This window comes from Pelobates fuscus, chromosome 3, assembly GCF_036172605.1.
Source record: "Pelobates fuscus isolate aPelFus1 chromosome 3, aPelFus1.pri, whole genome shotgun sequence".
NCBI lineage: Eukaryota > Metazoa > Chordata > Amphibia > Anura > Pelobatidae > Pelobates > Pelobates fuscus.
The window spans coordinates 401,900,519-401,921,552 of record NC_086319.1 but is presented as its reverse complement, the minus strand read 5'-3'; the positions used below and the strand labels follow the sequence as shown (position 1 = coordinate 401,921,552).

Below are 21,034 nucleotides of genomic sequence, written 5' to 3'. Positions count from 1 at the left end.
CTATCAGGACACATCACTCCCAGCCACACAGTGACAGGGCATGCCTCACATCACTTCTATCAGGACACATCACTCCCAGCCACACAGTGACAGGGCATGGCTCACATCACTTCTATCAGGACACATCACTCTCAGCCACACAGTGACAGGACATGGCTCACATCACTTCTATCAGGACATATCACTCTCAGCCACACAGTGACAGGACAGGGCTCTCATCACTTCTATCAGGACACATCACTCTCAGCCTCACAGTGACAGGACATGGCTCACATCACTTCTATCAGGACACATCACTCTCAGCCTCACAGTGACAGGGCATGGCTCACATCACTTCTATCAGGACACATCACTCCCAGCCACACAGTGACAGGGCATGGCTCACATCACTTCTATCAGGACACATCACTCTCAGCCACACAGTGACAGGACAGGGCTCACATCACTTCTATCAGGACACATCACTCCCAGCCACACAGTGACAGGACATGGCTCACATCACTTCTATCAGGACACATCACTCTCAGCCACACAGTGACAGGGCATGGCTCACATCACTTCTATCAGGACACATTACTCTCAGCCACACAGTGACAGGGCAGGGCTCACATCACTTCTATCAGGACACATCACTCTCAGCCTCACAGTGACAGGACATGGCTCACATCACTTCTATCAGGACACATCACTCTCAGCCACACAGTGACAGGGCATGGCTCACATCACTTCTATCAGGACACATCACTCTCAGCCACACAGTGACAGGGCAGGGCTCACATCTCTTCTATCAGGACACATCACTCCCAGCCACACAGTGACAGGACATGGCTCACATCACTCCCAGCCACACAGTGACAGGGCATGGCTCACATCACTTTTATCAGGACACATCACTCTCAGCCACACAGTGACAGGGCAGGGCTCACATCACTTCTATCAGGACACATCACTCCCAGCCACACAGTGACAGGGCATGGCTCACATCACTTCTATCAGGACACATTACTCTCAGCCACACAGTGACAGGACATGGCTCACATCACTTCTATCAGGACACATCACTCTCCGCCACACAGTGGCAGGGCTCACATCACTTCTATCAGGACACATCACTCTCAGCCACACAGTGACAGGGCAGGGCTCACATCACTTCTATCAGGACACATCACTCTCAGCCTCACAGTGACAGGACATGGCTCACATCACTTCTATCAGGACACATCACTCTCAGCCACACAGTGACAGGGCATGGCTCACATCACTTCTATCAGGACACATCACTCTCAGCCACACAGTGACAGGGCAGGGCTCACATCTCTTCTATCAGGACACATCACTCCCAGCCACACAGTGACAGGACATGGCTCACATCACTCCCAGCCACACAGTGACAGGGCATGGCTCACATCACTTCTATCAGGACACATCACTCCCAGCCACACAGTGACAGGGCATGGCTCACATCACTTCTATCAGGACATATCACTCTCAGCCACACAGTGACAGGGCATGGCTCACATCACTTCTATCAGGACATATCACTCCCAGCCACACAGTGACAGGGCATGGCTCACATCACTCTCAGCCACACAGTGACAGGGCATGGCTCACATCACTTCTATCAGGACACATCACTCCCAGCCACACAGTGACAGGACATGGCTCACATCACTCTCAGCCACACAGTGACAGGGTCTGGCTCACATCACTTCTATCAGGACACATCACTCCCAGCCACACAGTGACAGGGCATGGCTCACATCACTTCTATCAGGACACATCACTCCCAGCCACACAGTGACAGGGCATGGCTCACATCACTTCTATCAGGACACATCACTCCCAGCCACACAGTGACAGGACATGGCTCACATCACTTCTATCAGGACACATCACTCTCAGCCACACAGTGACAGGGCAGGGCTCACATCACTTCTATCAGGACACATCACTCTCAGCCACACAGTGACAGGGCAGGGCTCACATCACTTCTATCAGGACACATCACTCTCAGCCTCACAGTGACAGGGCATGGCTCACATCACTTCTATCAGGACACATCACTCTCAGCCACACAGTGACAGGGCAGGGCTCACATCACTTCTATCAGGACACATCACTCTCAGCCTCACAGTGACAGGGCATGCCTCACATCACTTCTATCAGGACACATCACTCCCAGCCACACAGTGACAGAGCATGGCTCACATCACTTCTATCAGGACACATCACTCCCAGCCACACAGTGACAGAGCATGGCTCACATCACTTCTATCAGGACACATCACTCCCAGCCACACAGTGACAGGGCATGGCTCACATCTTCTATCAGGACACATCACTCCCAGCCACACAGTGACAGGACATGGCTCACATCACTTCTATCAGGACACATCACTCTCAGCCACACAGTGACAGGACATGGCTCACATCACTTCTATCAGGACATATCACTCTCAGCCACACAGTGACAGGACAGGGCTCACATCACTTCTATCAGGACATATCACTCCCAGCCACACAGTGTCAGGGCATGGCTCACATCACTCTCAGCCACACAGTGACAGGGCATGGCTCACATCACTTCTATCAGGACACAGCACTCTCAGCCACACAGTGACAGGGTCTGGCTCACATCACTTCTATCAGGACACATCACTCCCAGCCACACAGTGACAGGACATGGCTCACATCACTTCTATCAGGACACATCACTCTCAGCCACACAGTGACAGGGCAGGGCTCACATCACTTCTATCAGGACACATCACTCTCAGCCACACAGTGACAGGACATGGCTCACATCACTTCTATCAGGACACATCACTCCCAGCCACACAGTGACAGGGCATGCCTCACATCACTTCTATCAGGACACATCACTCCCAGCCACACAGTGACAGGGCATGGCTCACATCACTTCTATCAGGACACATCACTCTCAGCCACACAGTGACAGGACATGGCTCACATCACTTCTATCAGGACATATCACTCTCAGCCACACAGTGACAGGACATGGCTCACATCACTTCTATCAGGACACATCACTCTCAGCCTCACAGTGACAGGACATGGCTCACATCACTCTCAGCCACACAGTGACAGGGTATGGCTCACATCACTTCTATCAGGACACATCACTCCCAGCCACACAGTGACAGGGCATGGCTCACATCACTTCTATCAGGACACATCACTCTCAGCCTCACAGTGACAGGGCATGGCTCACATCACTCTCAGCCACACAGTGACAGGGTCTGGCTCACATCACTTCTATCAGGACACATCACTCCCAGCCACACAGTGACATGACATGGCTCACATCACTTCTATCAGGACACATCACTCTCAGCCTCACAGTGACAGGGCATGGCTCACATCACTCTCAGCCACACAGGGCAGGGCTCACATCACTTCTATCAGGACACATCACTCTCAGCCTCACAGTGACAGGGCATGGCTCACATCACTTCTATCAGGACATATCACTCTCAGCCACACAGTGACAGGACATGGCTCACATCACTTCTATCAGGACACATCACTCTCAGCCTCACAGTGACAGGGCATGGCTCACATCACTTCTATCAGGACACATCACTCTCAGCCACACAGTGACAGGGCAGGGCTCACATCACTTCTATCAGGACACATCACTCCCAGCCACACAGTGACAGGGCATGCCTCACATCACTTCTATCAGGACACATCACTCCCAGCCACACAGTGACAGGGCATGCCTCACATCACTTCTATCAGGACACATCACTCCCAGCCACACAGTGACAGGGCATGGCTCACATCACTTCTATCAGGACACATCACTCTCAGCCACACAGTGACAGGACATGGCTCACATCACTTCTATCAGGACATATCACTCTCAGCCACACAGTGACAGGACAGGGCTCTCATCACTTCTATCAGGACACATCACTCTCAGCCTCACAGTGACAGGACATGGCTCACATCACTTCTATCAGGACACATCACTCTCAGCCTCACAGTGACAGGGCATGGCTCACATCACTTCTATCAGGACACATCACTCCCAGCCACACAGTGACAGGGCATGGCTCACATCACTCTCAGCCACACAGTGACAGGGCAGGGCTCACATCACTTCTATCAGGACACATCACTCTCAGCCTCACAGTGACAGGGCATGGCTCACATCACTTCTATCAGGACACATCACTCTCAGCCTCACAGTGACAGGGCATGGCTCACATCACTTCTATCAGGACACATCACTCTCAGCCACACAGTGACAGGGCAGGGCTCACATCACTTCTATCAGGACACATCACTCCCAGCCACACAGTGACAGGGCATGCCTCACATCACTTCTATCAGGACACATCACTCCCAGCCACACAGTGACAGGGCATGGCTCACATCACTTCTATCAGGACACATCACTCTCAGCCACACAGTGACAGGACATGGCTCACATCACTTCTATCAGGACATATCACTCTCAGCCACACAGTGACAGGACAGGGCTCTCATCACTTCTATCAGGACACATCACTCTCAGCCTCACAGTGACAGGACATGGCTCACATCACTTCTATCAGGTCACATCACTCTCAGCCTCACAGTGACAGGGCATGGCTCACATCACTTCTATCAGGACACATCACTCCCAGCCACACAGTGACAGGGCATGCCTCACATCACTTCTATCAGGACACATCACTCCCAGCCACACAGTGACAGGGCATGGCTCACATCTTCTATCAGGACACATCACTCCCAGCCACACAGTGACAGGGCATGGCTCACATCACTTCTATCAGGACACATCACTCTCAGCCACACAGTGACAGGACAGGGCTCACATCACTTCTATCAGGACACATCACTCCCAGCCACACAGTGACAGGACATGGCTCACATCACTTCTATCAGGACACATCACTCTCAGCCACACAGTGACAGGGCATGGCTCACATCACTTCTATCAGGACACATCACTCTCAGCCACACAGTGACAGGGCAGGGCTCACATCACTTCTATCAGGACACATCACTCTCAGCCTCACAGTGACAGGACATGGCTCACATCACTTCTATCAGGACACATCACTCTCAGCCACACAGTGACAGGGCATGGCTCACATCACTTCTATCAGGACACATCACTCTCAGCCACACAGTGACAGGGCATTGCTCACATCTCTTCTATCAGGACACATCACTCCCAGCCACACAGTGACAGGACATGGCTCACATCACTCCCAGCCACACAGTGACAGGGCATGGCTCACATCACTTTTATCAGGACACATCACTCTCAGCCACACAGTGACAGGGCAGGGCTCACATCACTTCTATCAGGACACATCACTCCCAGCCACACAGTGACAGGGCATGGCTCACATCACTTCTATCAGGACACATTACTCTCAGCCACACAGTGACAGGACATGGCTCACATCACTTCTATCAGGACACATCACTCTCCGCCACACAGTGGCAGGGCTCACATCACTTCTATCAGGACACATCACTCTCAGCCACACAGTGACAGGGCAGGGCTCACATCACTTCTATCAGGACACATCACTCTCAGCCTCACAGTGACAGGACATGGCTCACATCACTTCTATCAGGACACATCACTCTCAGCCACACAGTGACAGGGCATGGCTCACATCACTTCTATCAGAACACATCACTCTCAGCCACACAGTGACAGGGCAGGGCTCACATCTCTTCTATCAGGACACATCACTCCCAGCCACACAGTGACAGGACATGGCTCACATCACTCCCAGCCACACAGTGACAGGGCATGGCTCACATCACTTCTATCAGGACACATCACTCTCAGCCACACAGTGACAGGGCATGGCTCACATCACTTCTATCAGGACACATCACTCCCAGCCACACAGTGACAGGGCATGGCTCACATCACTTCTATCAGGACATATCACTCTCAGCCACACAGTGACAGGGCATGGCTCACATCACTTCTATCAGGACATATCACTCCCAGCCACACAGTGACAGGGCATGTCTCACATCACTCTCAGCCACACAGTGACAGGGCATGGCTCACATCACTTCTATCAGGACACATCACTCCCAGCCACACAGTGACAGGACATGGCTCACATCACTCTCAGCCACACAGTGACAGGGTCTGGCTCACATCACTTCTATCAGGACACATCACTCCCAGCCACACAGTGACAGGGCATGGCTCACATCACTTCTATCAGGACACATCACTCCCAGCCACACAGTGACAGGACATGGCTCACATCACTTCTATCAGGACACATCACTCTCAGCCACACAGTGACAGGGCAGGGCTCACATCACTTCTATCAGGACACATCACTCTCAGCCTCACAGTGACAGGGCATGGCTCAGATCACTTCTATCAGGACACATCACTCTCAGCCACACAGTGACAGGGCAGGGCTCACATCACTTCTATCAAGACACGTCACTCTCAGCCTCACAGTGACAGGGCATGCCTCACATCACTTCTATCAGGACACATCACTCCCAGCCACACAGTGACAGAGCATGGCTCACATCACTTCTATCAGGACACATCACTCCCAGCCACACAGTGACAGGGCATGGCTCACATCTTCTATCAGGACACATCACTCCCAGCCACACAGTGACAGGACATGGCTCACATCACTTCTATCAGGACACATCACTCTCAGCCACACAGTGACAGGACATGGCTCACATCACTTCTATCAGGACATATCACTCTCAGCCACACAGTGACAGGACAGGGCTCACATCACTTCTATCAGGACATATCACTCCCAGCCACACAGTGTCAGGGCATGGCTCACATCACTCTCAGCCACACAGTGACAGGGCATGGCTCACATCACTTCTATCAGGACACATCACTCTCAGCCACACAGTGACAGGGTCTGGCTCACATCACTTCTATCAGGACACATCACTCCCAGCCACACAGTGACAGGGCAGGGCTCACATCACTCTCAGCCACACAGTGACAGGGTCTGGCTCACATCACTTCTATCAGGACACATCACTCCCAGCCACACAGTGACAGGGCATGGCTCACATCACTTCTATCAGGACACATCACTCCCAGCCACACAGTGACAGGACATGGCTCACATCACTTCTATCAGGACACATCACTCTCAGCCACACAGTGACAGGGCAGGGCTCACATCACTTCTATCAGGACACATCACTCTCAGCCACACAGTGACAGGACATGGCTCACATCACTTCTATCAGGACACATCACTCTCAGCCACACAGTGACAGGGCAGGGCTCACATCACTTCTATCAGGACACATCACTCTCAGCCACACAGTGACAGGGCATGGCTCACATCACTTCTATCAGGACACATCACTCCCAGCCACACAGTGACAGGGCATGGCTCACATCTTCTATCAGGACACATCACTCCCAGCCACACAGTGACAGGGCATGCTTCACATCACTTCTATCAGGACACATCACTCCCAGCCACACAGTGACAGGGCATGGCTCACATCACTTCTATCAGGACACATCACTCTCAGCCACACAGTGACAGGACATGGCTCACATCACTTCTATCAGGACACATCACTCTCAGCCACACAGTGACAGGACAGGGCTCACATCACTTCTATCAGGACACATCACTCCCAGCCACACAGTGACAGGGCATGCCTCACATCACTTCTATCAGGACACATCACTCCCAGCCACACAGTGACAGGGCATGGCTCACATCACTTCTATCAGGACACATCACTCTCAGCCACACAGTGACAGGACATGGCTCACATCACTTCTATCAGGACACATCACTCTCAGCCACACAGTGACAGGGCATGGCTCACATCACTTCTATCAGGACACATCACTCTCAGCCTCACAGTGACAGGACATGGCTCACATCACTCTCAGCCACACAGTGACAGGGCATGGCTCACATCACTTCTATCAGGACACATCACTCTCAGCCACACAGTGACAGGGCAGGGCTCACATCACTTCTATCAGGACACATCACTCTCAGCCTCACAGTGACAGGACATGGCTCACATCACTTCTATCAGGACACATCACTCTCAGCCACACAGTGACAGGGCAGGGCTCACATCACTTCTATCAGGACACATCACTCCCAGCCACACAGTGACAGGGCATGGCTCACATCACTTCTATCAGGACACATCACTCTCAGCCACACAGTGACAGGGCAAGGCTCACATCACTTCTATCAGGACACATCACTCTCAGCCACACAGTGACAGGGCAAGGCTCACATCACTTCTATCAGGACACATCACTCCCAGCCACACAGTGACAGAGCATGGCTCACATCACTTCTATCAGGACACATCACTCCCAGCCACACAGTGACAGGGCATGGCTCACATCTTCTATCAGGACACATCACTCTCAGCCACACAGTGACAGGACATGGCTCACATCACTTCTATCAGGACACATCACTCTCAGCCACACAGTGACAGGACAGGGCTCACATCACTTCTATCAGGACACATCACTCCCAGCCACACAGTGACAGGGCATGCCTCACATCACTTCTATCAGGACACATCACTCCCAGCCACACAGTGACAGGGCATGGCTCACATCACTTCTATCAGGACACATCACTCTCAGCCACACAGTGACAGGACATGGCTCACATCACTTCTATCAGGACACATCACTCTCAGCCACACAGTGACAGGGCATGGCTCACATCACTTCTATCAGGACACATCACTCTCAGCCTCACAGTGACAGGACATGGCTCACATCACTCTCAGCCACACAGTGACAGGGCATGGCTCACATCACTTCTATCAGGACACATCACTCTCAGCCACACAGTGACAGGGCAGGGCTCACATCACTTCTATCAGGACACATCACTCTCAGCCTCACAGTGACAGGACATGGCTCACATCACTTCTATCAGGACACATCACTCTCAGCCTCACAGTGACAGGGCATGGCTCACATCACTTCTATCAGGACACATCACTCTCAGCCACACAGTGACAGGGCAGGGCTCACATCACTTCTATCAGGACACATCACTCTCAGCCTCACAGTGACAGGGCATGCCTCACATCACTTCTATCAGGACACATCACTCCCAGCCACACAGTGACAGAGCATGGCTCACATCACTTCTATCAGGACACATCACTCCCAGCCACACAGTGACAGAGCATGGCTCACATCACTTCTATCAGGACACATCACTCCCAGCCACACAGTGACAGGGCATGGCTCACATCTTCTATCAGGACACATCACTCCCAGCCACACAGTGACAGGACATGGCTCACATCACTTCTATCAGGACACATCACTCTCAGCCACACAGTGACAGGACATGGCTCACATCACTTCTATCAGGACATATCACTCTCAGCCACACAGTGACAGGACAGGGCTCACATCACTTCTATCAGGACATATCACTCCCAGCCACACAGTGTCAGGGCATGGCTCACATCACTCTCAGCCACACAGTGACAGGGCATGGCTCACATCACTTCTATCAGGACACAGCACTCTCAGCCACACAGTGACAGGGTCTGGCTCACATCACTTCTATCAGGACACATCACTCCCAGCCACACAGTGACAGGACATGGCTCACATCACTTCTATCAGGACACATCACTCTCAGCCACACAGTGACAGGGCAGGGCTCACATCACTTCTATCAGGACACATCACTCTCAGCCACACAGTGACAGGACATGGCTCACATCACTTCTATCAGGACACATCACTCCCAGCCACACAGTGACAGGGCATGCCTCACATCACTTCTATCAGGACACATCACTCCCAGCCACACAGTGACAGGGCATGGCTCACATCACTTCTATCAGGACACATCACTCTCAGCCACACAGTGACAGGACATGGCTCACATCACTTCTATCAGGACATATCACTCTCAGCCACACAGTGACAGGACATGGCTCACATCACTTCTATCAGGACACATCACTCTCAGCCTCACAGTGACAGGACATGGCTCACATCACTCTCAGCCACACAGTGACAGGGTATGGCTCACATCACTTCTATCAGGACACATCACTCCCAGCCACACAGTGACAGGGCATGGCTCACATCACTTCTATCAGGACACATCACTCTCAGCCTCACAGTGACAGGGCATGGCTCACATCACTCTCAGCCACACAGTGACAGGGTCTGGCTCACATCACTTCTATCAGGACACATCACTCCCAGCCACACAGTGACATGACATGGCTCACATCACTTCTATCAGGACACATCACTCTCAGCCTCACAGTGACAGGGCATGGCTCACATCACTCTCAGCCACACAGGGCAGGGCTCACATCACTTCTATCAGGACACATCACTCTCAGCCTCACAGTGACAGGGCATGGCTCACATCACTTCTATCAGGACATATCACTCTCAGCCACACAGTGACAGGACATGGCTCACATCACTTCTATCAGGACACATCACTCTCAGCCTCACAGTGACAGGGCATGGCTCACATCACTTCTATCAGGACACATCACTCTCAGCCACACAGTGACAGGGCAGGGCTCACATCACTTCTATCAGGACACATCACTCCCAGCCACACAGTGACAGGGCATGCCTCACATCACTTCTATCAGGACACATCACTCCCAGCCACACAGTGACAGGGCATGCCTCACATCACTTCTATCAGGACACATCACTCCCAGCCACACAGTGACAGGGCATGGCTCACATCACTTCTATCAGGACACATCACTCTCAGCCACACAGTGACAGGACATGGCTCACATCACTTCTATCAGGACATATCACTCTCAGCCACACAGTGACAGGACAGGGCTCTCATCACTTCTATCAGGACACATCACTCTCAGCCTCACAGTGACAGGACATGGCTCACATCACTTCTATCAGGACACATCACTCTCAGCCTCACAGTGACAGGGCATGGCTCACATCACTTCTATCAGGACACATCACTCCCAGCCACACAGTGACAGGGCATGGCTCACATCACTCTCAGCCACACAGTGACAGGGCAGGGCTCACATCACTTCTATCAGGACACATCACTCTCAGCCTCACAGTGACAGGGCATGGCTCACATCACTTCTATCAGGACACATCACTCTCAGCCTCACAGTGACAGGGCATGGCTCACATCACTTCTATCAGGACACATCACTCTCAGCCACACAGTGACAGGGCAGGGCTCACATCACTTCTATCAGGACACATCACTCCCAGCCACACAGTGACAGGGCATGCCTCACATCACTTCTATCAGGACACATCACTCCCAGCCACACAGTGACAGGGCATGGCTCACATCACTTCTATCAGGACACATCACTCTCAGCCACACAGTGACAGGACATGGCTCACATCACTTCTATCAGGACATATCACTCTCAGCCACACAGTGACAGGACAGGGCTCTCATCACTTCTATCAGGACACATCACTCTCAGCCTCACAGTGACAGGACATGGCTCACATCACTTCTATCAGGTCACATCACTCTCAGCCTCACAGTGACAGGGCATGGCTCACATCACTTCTATCAGGACACATCACTCCCAGCCACACAGTGACAGGGCATGCCTCACATCACTTCTATCAGGACACATCACTCCCAGCCACACAGTGACAGGGCATGGCTCACATCTTCTATCAGGACACATCACTCCCAGCCACACAGTGACAGGGCATGGCTCACATCACTTCTATCAGGACACATCACTCTCAGCCACACAGTGACAGGACAGGGCTCACATCACTTCTATCAGGACACATCACTCCCAGCCACACAGTGACAGGACATGGCTCACATCACTTCTATCAGGACACATCACTCTCAGCCACACAGTGACAGGGCATGGCTCACATCACTTCTATCAGGACACATCACTCTCAGCCACACAGTGACAGGGCAGGGCTCACATCACTTCTATCAGGACACATCACTCTCAGCCTCACAGTGACAGGACATGGCTCACATCACTTCTATCAGGACACATCACTCTCAGCCACACAGTGACAGGGCATGGCTCACATCACTTCTATCAGGACACATCACTCTCAGCCACACAGTGACAGGGCATTGCTCACATCTCTTCTATCAGGACACATCACTCCCAGCCACACAGTGACAGGACATGGCTCACATCACTCCCAGCCACACAGTGACAGGGCATGGCTCACATCACTTTTATCAGGACACATCACTCTCAGCCACACAGTGACAGGGCAGGGCTCACATCACTTCTATCAGGACACATCACTCCCAGCCACACAGTGACAGGGCATGGCTCACATCACTTCTATCAGGACACATTACTCTCAGCCACACAGTGACAGGACATGGCTCACATCACTTCTATCAGGACACATCACTCTCCGCCACACAGTGGCAGGGCTCACATCACTTCTATCAGGACACATCACTCTCAGCCACACAGTGACAGGGCAGGGCTCACATCACTTCTATCAGGACACATCACTCTCAGCCTCACAGTGACAGGACATGGCTCACATCACTTCTATCAGGACACATCACTCTCAGCCACACAGTGACAGGGCATGGCTCACATCACTTCTATCAGAACACATCACTCTCAGCCACACAGTGACAGGGCAGGGCTCACATCTCTTCTATCAGGACACATCACTCCCAGCCACACAGTGACAGGACATGGCTCACATCACTCCCAGCCACACAGTGACAGGGCATGGCTCACATCACTTCTATCAGGACACATCACTCTCAGCCACACAGTGACAGGGCATGGCTCACATCACTTCTATCAGGACACATCACTCCCAGCCACACAGTGACAGGGCATGGCTCACATCACTTCTATCAGGACATATCACTCTCAGCCACACAGTGACAGGGCATGGCTCACATCACTTCTATCAGGACATATCACTCCCAGCCACACAGTGACAGGGCATGTCTCACATCACTCTCAGCCACACAGTGACAGGGCATGGCTCACATCACTTCTATCAGGACACATCACTCCCAGCCACACAGTGACAGGACATGGCTCACATCACTCTCAGCCACACAGTGACAGGGTCTGGCTCACATCACTTCTATCAGGACACATCACTCCCAGCCACACAGTGACAGGGCATGGCTCACATCACTTCTATCAGGACACATCACTCCCAGCCACACAGTGACAGGACATGGCTCACATCACTTCTATCAGGACACATCACTCTCAGCCACACAGTGACAGGGCAGGGCTCACATCACTTCTATCAGGACACATCACTCTCAGCCTCACAGTGACAGGGCATGGCTCAGATCACTTCTATCAGGACACATCACTCTCAGCCACACAGTGACAGGGCAGGGCTCACATCACTTCTATCAAGACACGTCACTCTCAGCCTCACAGTGACAGGGCATGCCTCACATCACTTCTATCAGGACACATCACTCCCAGCCACACAGTGACAGAGCATGGCTCACATCACTTCTATCAGGACACATCACTCCCAGCCACACAGTGACAGGGCATGGCTCACATCTTCTATCAGGACACATCACTCCCAGCCACACAGTGACAGGACATGGCTCACATCACTTCTATCAGGACACATCACTCTCAGCCACACAGTGACAGGACATGGCTCACATCACTTCTATCAGGACATATCACTCTCAGCCACACAGTGACAGGACAGGGCTCACATCACTTCTATCAGGACATATCACTCCCAGCCACACAGTGTCAGGGCATGGCTCACATCACTCTCAGCCACACAGTGACAGGGCATGGCTCACATCACTTCTATCAGGACACATCACTCTCAGCCACACAGTGACAGGGTCTGGCTCACATCACTTCTATCAGGACACATCACTCCCAGCCACACAGTGACAGGGCAGGGCTCACATCACTCTCAGCCACACAGTGACAGGGTCTGGCTCACATCACTTCTATCAGGACACATCACTCCCAGCCACACAGTGACAGGGCATGGCTCACATCACTTCTATCAGGACACATCACTCCCAGCCACACAGTGACAGGACATGGCTCACATCACTTCTATCAGGACACATCACTCTCAGCCACACAGTGACAGGGCAGGGCTCACATCACTTCTATCAGGACACATCACTCTCAGCCACACAGTGACAGGACATGGCTCACATCACTTCTATCAGGACACATCACTCTCAGCCACACAGTGACAGGGCAGGGCTCACATCACTTCTATCAGGACACATCACTCTCAGCCACACAGTGACAGGGCATGGCTCACATCACTTCTATCAGGACACATCACTCCCAGCCACACAGTGACAGGGCATGGCTCACATCTTCTATCAGGACACATCACTCCCAGCCACACAGTGACAGGGCATGCTTCACATCACTTCTATCAGGACACATCACTCCCAGCCACACAGTGACAGGGCATGGCTCACATCACTTCTATCAGGACACATCACTCTCAGCCACACAGTGACAGGACATGGCTCACATCACTTCTATCAGGACACATCACTCTCAGCCACACAGTGACAGGACAGGGCTCACATCACTTCTATCAGGACACATCACTCCCAGCCACACAGTGACAGGGCATGCCTCACATCACTTCTATCAGGACACATCACTCCCAGCCACACAGTGACAGGGCATGGCTCACATCACTTCTATCAGGACACATCACTCTCAGCCACACAGTGACAGGACATGGCTCACATCACTTCTATCAGGACACATCACTCTCAGCCACACAGTGACAGGGCATGGCTCACATCACTTCTATCAGGACACATCACTCTCAGCCTCACAGTGACAGGACATGGCTCACATCACTCTCAGCCACACAGTGACAGGGCATGGCTCACATCACTTCTATCAGGACACATCACTCTCAGCCACACAGTGACAGGGCAGGGCTCACATCACTTCTATCAGGACACATCACTCTCAGCCTCACAGTGACAGGACATGGCTCACATCACTTCTATCAGGACACATCACTCTCAGCCACACAGTGACAGGGCAGGGCTCACATCACTTCTATCAGGACACATCACTCCCAGCCACACAGTGACAGGGCATGGCTCACATCACTTCTATCAGGACACATCACTCTCAGCCACACAGTGACAGGGCAAGGCTCACATCACTTCTATCAGGACACATCACTCTCAGCCACACAGTGACAGGGCAAGGCTCACATCACTTCTATCAGGACACATCACTCTCAGCCACACAGTGACAGGGCAGGGCTCACATCACTTCTATCAGGACACATCACTCTCAGCCTCACAGTGACAGGGCATGGCTCACATCTCTTCTATCAGGACACATCACTCTCAGCCACACAGTGACAGGACATGGCTCACATCACTCTCAGCCACACAGTGACAGGGCATGGCTCACATCACTCTCAGCCACACAGTGACAGGGCATGGCTCACATCACTTCTATCAGGACACATCACTCCCAGCCACACAGTGACAGGACATGGCTCACATCACTTCTATCAGGACACATCACTCCCAGGCACACAGTGACAGGGCATGGCTCACATCACTCCCAGCCACACAGTGACAGGGCATGGCTCACATCTTCTATCAGGACACATCACTCCCAGCCACACAGTGACAGGGCATGGCTCACATCTTCTATCCGGACACATCACTCCCAGCCACACAGTGACAGGGCATGGCTCACATCACTTATATCAGGACACATCACTCTCAGCCGCACAATGACAGGACATGGCTCACATCACTTATATTAGGACATACCACTCTCAGCCACACAGTGACAGGGCATGGCTAACATCACTTCTATCAGGACACATCACTCCCAGCCACACAGTGACAGGGCATGGCTCACATCACTTATATCAGGACACATCACTCCCAGCCACACAGTGACAGGGCGTGGTTCACATCACTTATATCAGGACACATCACTCTCAGCCACACAGTGACAGGGCATGGCTCACATGTATGGTATGAAACCTAATGGAATGTAGGGTGTCTCGTGTGGTCCCATGTTAAGCTATATATGCGTTTGGTGCATGCTGAGTCAGTCTAATTCCCTCACCTTGTGGTATTTTACACAGGTTTCCTCTTACCGATGGACACAACTGAAAAGTACCAGCTCTTTGGGGGAGCTTTCTCTGCCGTCATGCCCCCTACAATCCAGGATGTCAGGTACGACCCCTTGTCCTCCCGTCCACACCCCCGAGCGTCTGTCCTCCCGTCCACACCCCCGAGCGTCTGTCCTCCCGTCCACACCCCCGAGCGTCTGTCCTCCCGTCCACACCCCCGAGCGTCTGTCCTCCCGTCCACACCCCCGAGCGTCTGTCCTCCCGTCCACACCCCCGAGCGTCTGTCCTCCCGTCCACACCCCCGAGCGTCTGTCCTCCCGTCCACACCCCCGAGCGTCTGTCCTCCCGTCCACACCCCCGAGCGTCTGTCCTCCCGTCCACACCCCCGAGCGTCTGTCCTCCCGTCCACACCCCCGAGCGTCTGTCCTCCCGTCCACACCCCCGAGCGTCTGTCCTCCCGTCCACACCCCCGAGCGTCTGTCCTCCCGTCCACACCCCCGAGCGTCTGTCCTCCCGTCCACACCCCCGAGCGTCTGTCCTCCCACCCTAACATCCTATCTCCAATCCACTTACCTGCATCACCTTCCTGAAATCCACGTTCTTTCCAGCTTCTTTCGCTATCCCACTTAACTACCTCCTTCCTCCATTCTGCCTTCATAATTTTAAATCTGATTATATATTTTTATTTTTGTCTACAAACAGTGACATGCGCGAGATCCCTGATAATCAGGAAGTCTTTGTCCATACCTCTACTGATCAGAGCATCATCGTGGAGCTGCTTGAATACCAGGAGGGGATGACTGACTCAGAAGCCGCACGGTGAGAGTGCTGTGTAATTGGAGGGGTGCAGTGAAAGGATTTTGAGACACATTAATTTTCAGGAATTCTAGGGAATTCTTATTAGAACATTTTTTTTAAATGACATTTTTTCCTTTGGAGACAGTTACCACTTTGAAGATGTGGCATCCAGCAATAGTGCTGAGGGGCGATCGGAGATCTTGAGTGTTGAGCCATTCCCCATGGCACAGCTATCTCTTACCAACTGTGCCAGCGCATGGCTTCTGACCGGTCTCCAGCAAGTGTCCAAGTTCAATGAACAGGTACGTGTTGTGGGGTATACACATTGAACTGTCACCTATCCCAAGATCCAATTGACAAGAATAGAGTACTGTAATGTGTTAGGGAACAATCTGTTCACCACAATAACTTCAACAAAAACAAATCCTTCATAACAATGAAGTTGTTATGGTGGCTCACAGTTTAACCCTAGAGTCTGTGTTCCAGCGCTAGATCTCTCTGTCCTTCCACTTGCTCAAATGCAGGAAACGGGAAGGATCTGATTGTCAGGGAGCGGTCAACTAATCAGTGGTTCCCCATTCATAAAACTGATTTGAGAAGGAATGTACATTTTTCAAGTTGTTTTTTTGAATGGGGAGCCGCTAATTGGTGCGCATGCACTGAACTCTCTCAGCCAATCAGCACCGAGGCTGCCATATTCCATATTCAAGGGGAAGGACAGTGCTGCAGAGAGATCTGGCATTGGAACATAGACTTTGGGATTAAACCGCTCGAGAGTGAGTCAGCTCCATGGACCTCCTGGCACCATAACAACTTCATTTCAATTAAATTGTAATGGTACCTGGAGTGTTCCTTTAACTTTACAAAACCAAGAGTAATTTATTTGGGAGAAGAGGCTGGCACTGCCACTGTACCTGCTCTATGTATGCATGTTATAGCGTGATTTTATATGTACTTTCAGGCTCTAAACACTGTCAATATTCATCTATTTTTGTGCCGGCTTCCACAATATTCAACAGACCTTCTGGTGACCTTTAATGATCCTGTTGTCATTGAGTAAGTAGCACTTACAGACCCATTTTGGAGTACAAATCGACAAAGACAGTCTGTCCCATCCCTGTAGGGTGACATAGACAGCAGGTGATATGAATCTATCCCTCCCCCTACAAGGTAACCCATTGACAAAGAATGAGCTACAAGTCTGTCCCTCCCCCTGCAGGGTGACACAGTGACACAGACAGACGGAGCTATGAGTCTGTCCCTCCCCCTGCAGGGTGACATAGTGACACAGACAGACGGAGCTATGAGTCTGTCCCTCCCCCTGCAGGGTGACACAGTGACACAGACAGACGGAGCTATGAGTCTGTCCCTCCCCCTGCAGGGTGACACAGTGACACAGACAGAAGGAGCTATGAGTCTGCCCCTCCCCCTGCAGGGTGACACAGTGACACAGACAGAAGGAGCTATGAGTCTGTCCCCCCCCCCCCCTGCAGGGTGACACAGACAGAAGGAGCTATGAGTCTGTCCCCCCCCCTGCAGGGTGACACAGACAGAAGGAGCTATGAGTCTGTACCTCCCCCTGCAGGGTGACACAGACAGAAGGAGCTATGAGTCTGTCCCCCCCCCCCCCCCTGCAGGGTGACACAGACAGAAGGAGCTATGAGTCCACTCCCCCCGCCCCATGGTGACAATTAGAAGGTGTGAGCTAAGAGTCTTTTTCTGTCTTCTTGTTTTAATGTAGTCCATTCAGCAGTAGCGCAGTGGGAGGAGCCGCTGAAACCCTTCCTCGTTGGACTTGTGAAGATTTAAACCATTTAGTATGCAGTTTGCAGCTCCATGACCCTGGCATCTTCGGCTGATTGTGAAGAGCTATAACTCAATCAGAAGTCCCAGTAATACCGGAACAATCATGGGACTTATCTGGAGACACTAAATAAGGAGTTTGTGATGTAAGGAGGACCGTATATGGAGGGATGACCATAAGATGGATCCCTAGCTGTTGTATTTCTTCAATGCTTTTCCAGTCTTTAGGTAGATATAGTTCTACAATAGCTGGGCATTGCCATTCAGCCAGCCCTGGTATAATGGCATGGGTAAAATGGACCTAGGCATGATGTGACAATTTTGGGTCTCTTCCCCAACACATAATGAGAGACGATAATAGTTTTACACATTACTAACTAAAAGTCTTGTGACTATTGAGCAGGTTTTATACATTCCTACAAAAATGAAATAAAGGATTTCTAGCTAACTGACATCTTAAGGGCAGTTTTCTAATTAATCTTTCATACTTATCACATGCATAATGTGAATGTGTGTGTGTACCAGCTACATTCAAAATTTCCAAGGGTGTCTAATTAATGGTTTAAAATGTACACTGATCAGGCACAAAATGTAACCTATGGACAGGTGAAGAGAATAAAAAATGGACAAGTGAAAAGCTGTTAGAGACGTTGACAAGGCCTTATAATGATGGCTAGATGACTGAGCCAGAATATCTCCAAAATTGCAAGTCTTGTGGGGTGTTCCTGGTTTGCAGTGGTTAGTACCTACCAAAAGTGGTTCACGGAAGGGCAACCCGTCATCGGTGCCCAAGACTTATTGCGAGACGGGAGTGATGGGTATTACATCTGGTCCCATCACACAGAAGTTTGCTGTTAAACTTGATGCTGGTCATGATAGAAAGGTGTCCAAACACACAGTCCATCAAAGTTGGAACAGAATAGAACTGAGTTTGTAAATCCAGAGAATGGAGCGGAGTTTATAAATCCAGAGAATGGAGCGGAGTTTATAAATCCAGAGAATGGAGCGGAGTTTATAAATCCAGAGAATGGAGCGGAGTTTATAAATCCAGAGAATGGAGCGGAGTTTATAAATCCAGAGAATGGAGCGGAGTTTATAAATCCAGAGAATGGAGCGGAGTTTGTAAATCCAGAGAATGGTAAATCCAGACAATGGAACGGAGTTTGTAAATCCAGACAATGGAACGGAGTTTGTAAATCCAGACAATGGAACGGAGTTTGTAATTCCAGACAATGGAACGGAGTTTGTAAATGCAGACAATGGAACGGAGTTTGTAAATGCAGAGGAGAATGGAACGGAGTTTGTAAATGCAGAGGAGAATGGAACGGAGTTTGTAAATGCAGACAATGGAGCGGAGTTTGTAAATGCAGAGGAGAATGGAACAGAGTTTGTAAATGCAGAAGCTGCAGACTATTAAGCCTATCATGCCTGCTCGCTCTCACTGTCACGGCCTGCCAGTAAACAGAATTGTGGCAATACTCTGCTGATTTCTATTTTTGTACATTTAATTGCTAACACAGAGTGAATGACAATATGATGTGATAAACTGAATTGTGAATTTCAGAAAATGTAGTGAAAATAGTCAAAGTGGAATCATTTCCCAGCTCAACTAAATTTTCATCTAAACTATTTTGTCCTGAAATTTGTAATTGTGTTTTTATTTTGTCAATAACCCAATTGTTTTATGCCGTTTTGGCAGCCCCCATCTTCAAGTATTAATTAGAGATAAACGTAGTGTAGGATGGCTGGATGAAAGTAAAAATTTTTTTGTTGTTGTTGTTGTTGTTGTTGTTGTGAATTCTGTGTGATTATTTTACTGCTTGTTCCAGACTCAGCTACATATAATCATTTTCCTCATTTGAAACATTCCAAAAAAAGAAGAAAACTTTTTTTTTTTTTTAACAAAGAGTTTCTTTGTTTGAAAGGTTGAACTTGATGGACTTGAGTCTTTTTTTTTTTTTTTCCAACCTAGATTCCTTTGTAACTGTACTGTATTGGGTAAGAATGATCATTTAATAGCCTGCCAAGTTTTAGAACGTTAACCTTGCCCATCCGTATCTTTATAACTGCAAACTCATACAGATCTCTACAGCTTTAAACTGACACAGAGCCCCGCAGCTCTCCACGGGTTGAGCCCTGATCCCAGCTGCTCTCCACGGGTTGAGCCCTGATCCCAGCTGCTCTCCACGGGTTGAGCCCTGATCCCAGCTGCTCTCCACGGGTTGAGCCCTGATCCCAGCTGCTCTCCACGGGTTGAGCCCTGATCCCAGCTGCTCTTCACGGGTTGAGCCCTGATCCCAG

The 21,034-nt window shown here is 50.9% G+C and overlaps 1 protein-coding gene across 1 annotated transcript in view; it reads left to right on the top strand.

Annotated features, from left to right (window-relative positions):
* The window catches only part of RANGRF (RAN guanine nucleotide release factor), a 28,252-nt gene extending 9,065 nt beyond the window's left edge, over nt 1-19,187 (top strand). The window contains exons 2-6 of the mRNA XM_063446046.1: nt 16,145-16,235; nt 16,835-16,951; nt 17,076-17,232; nt 17,892-17,986; nt 18,672-19,187. Coding sequence (XP_063302116.1) covers nt 16,159-16,235; nt 16,835-16,951; nt 17,076-17,232; nt 17,892-17,986; nt 18,672-18,789 — 564 coding nt within the window. The 5' untranslated portion in view covers nt 16,145-16,158 and the 3' untranslated portion in view covers nt 18,790-19,187. The remainder of the gene's footprint in view (nt 1-16,144; nt 16,236-16,834; nt 16,952-17,075; nt 17,233-17,891; nt 17,987-18,671) is intronic.
* Nucleotides 19,188-21,034: the final 1,847 nt, after the last annotated feature.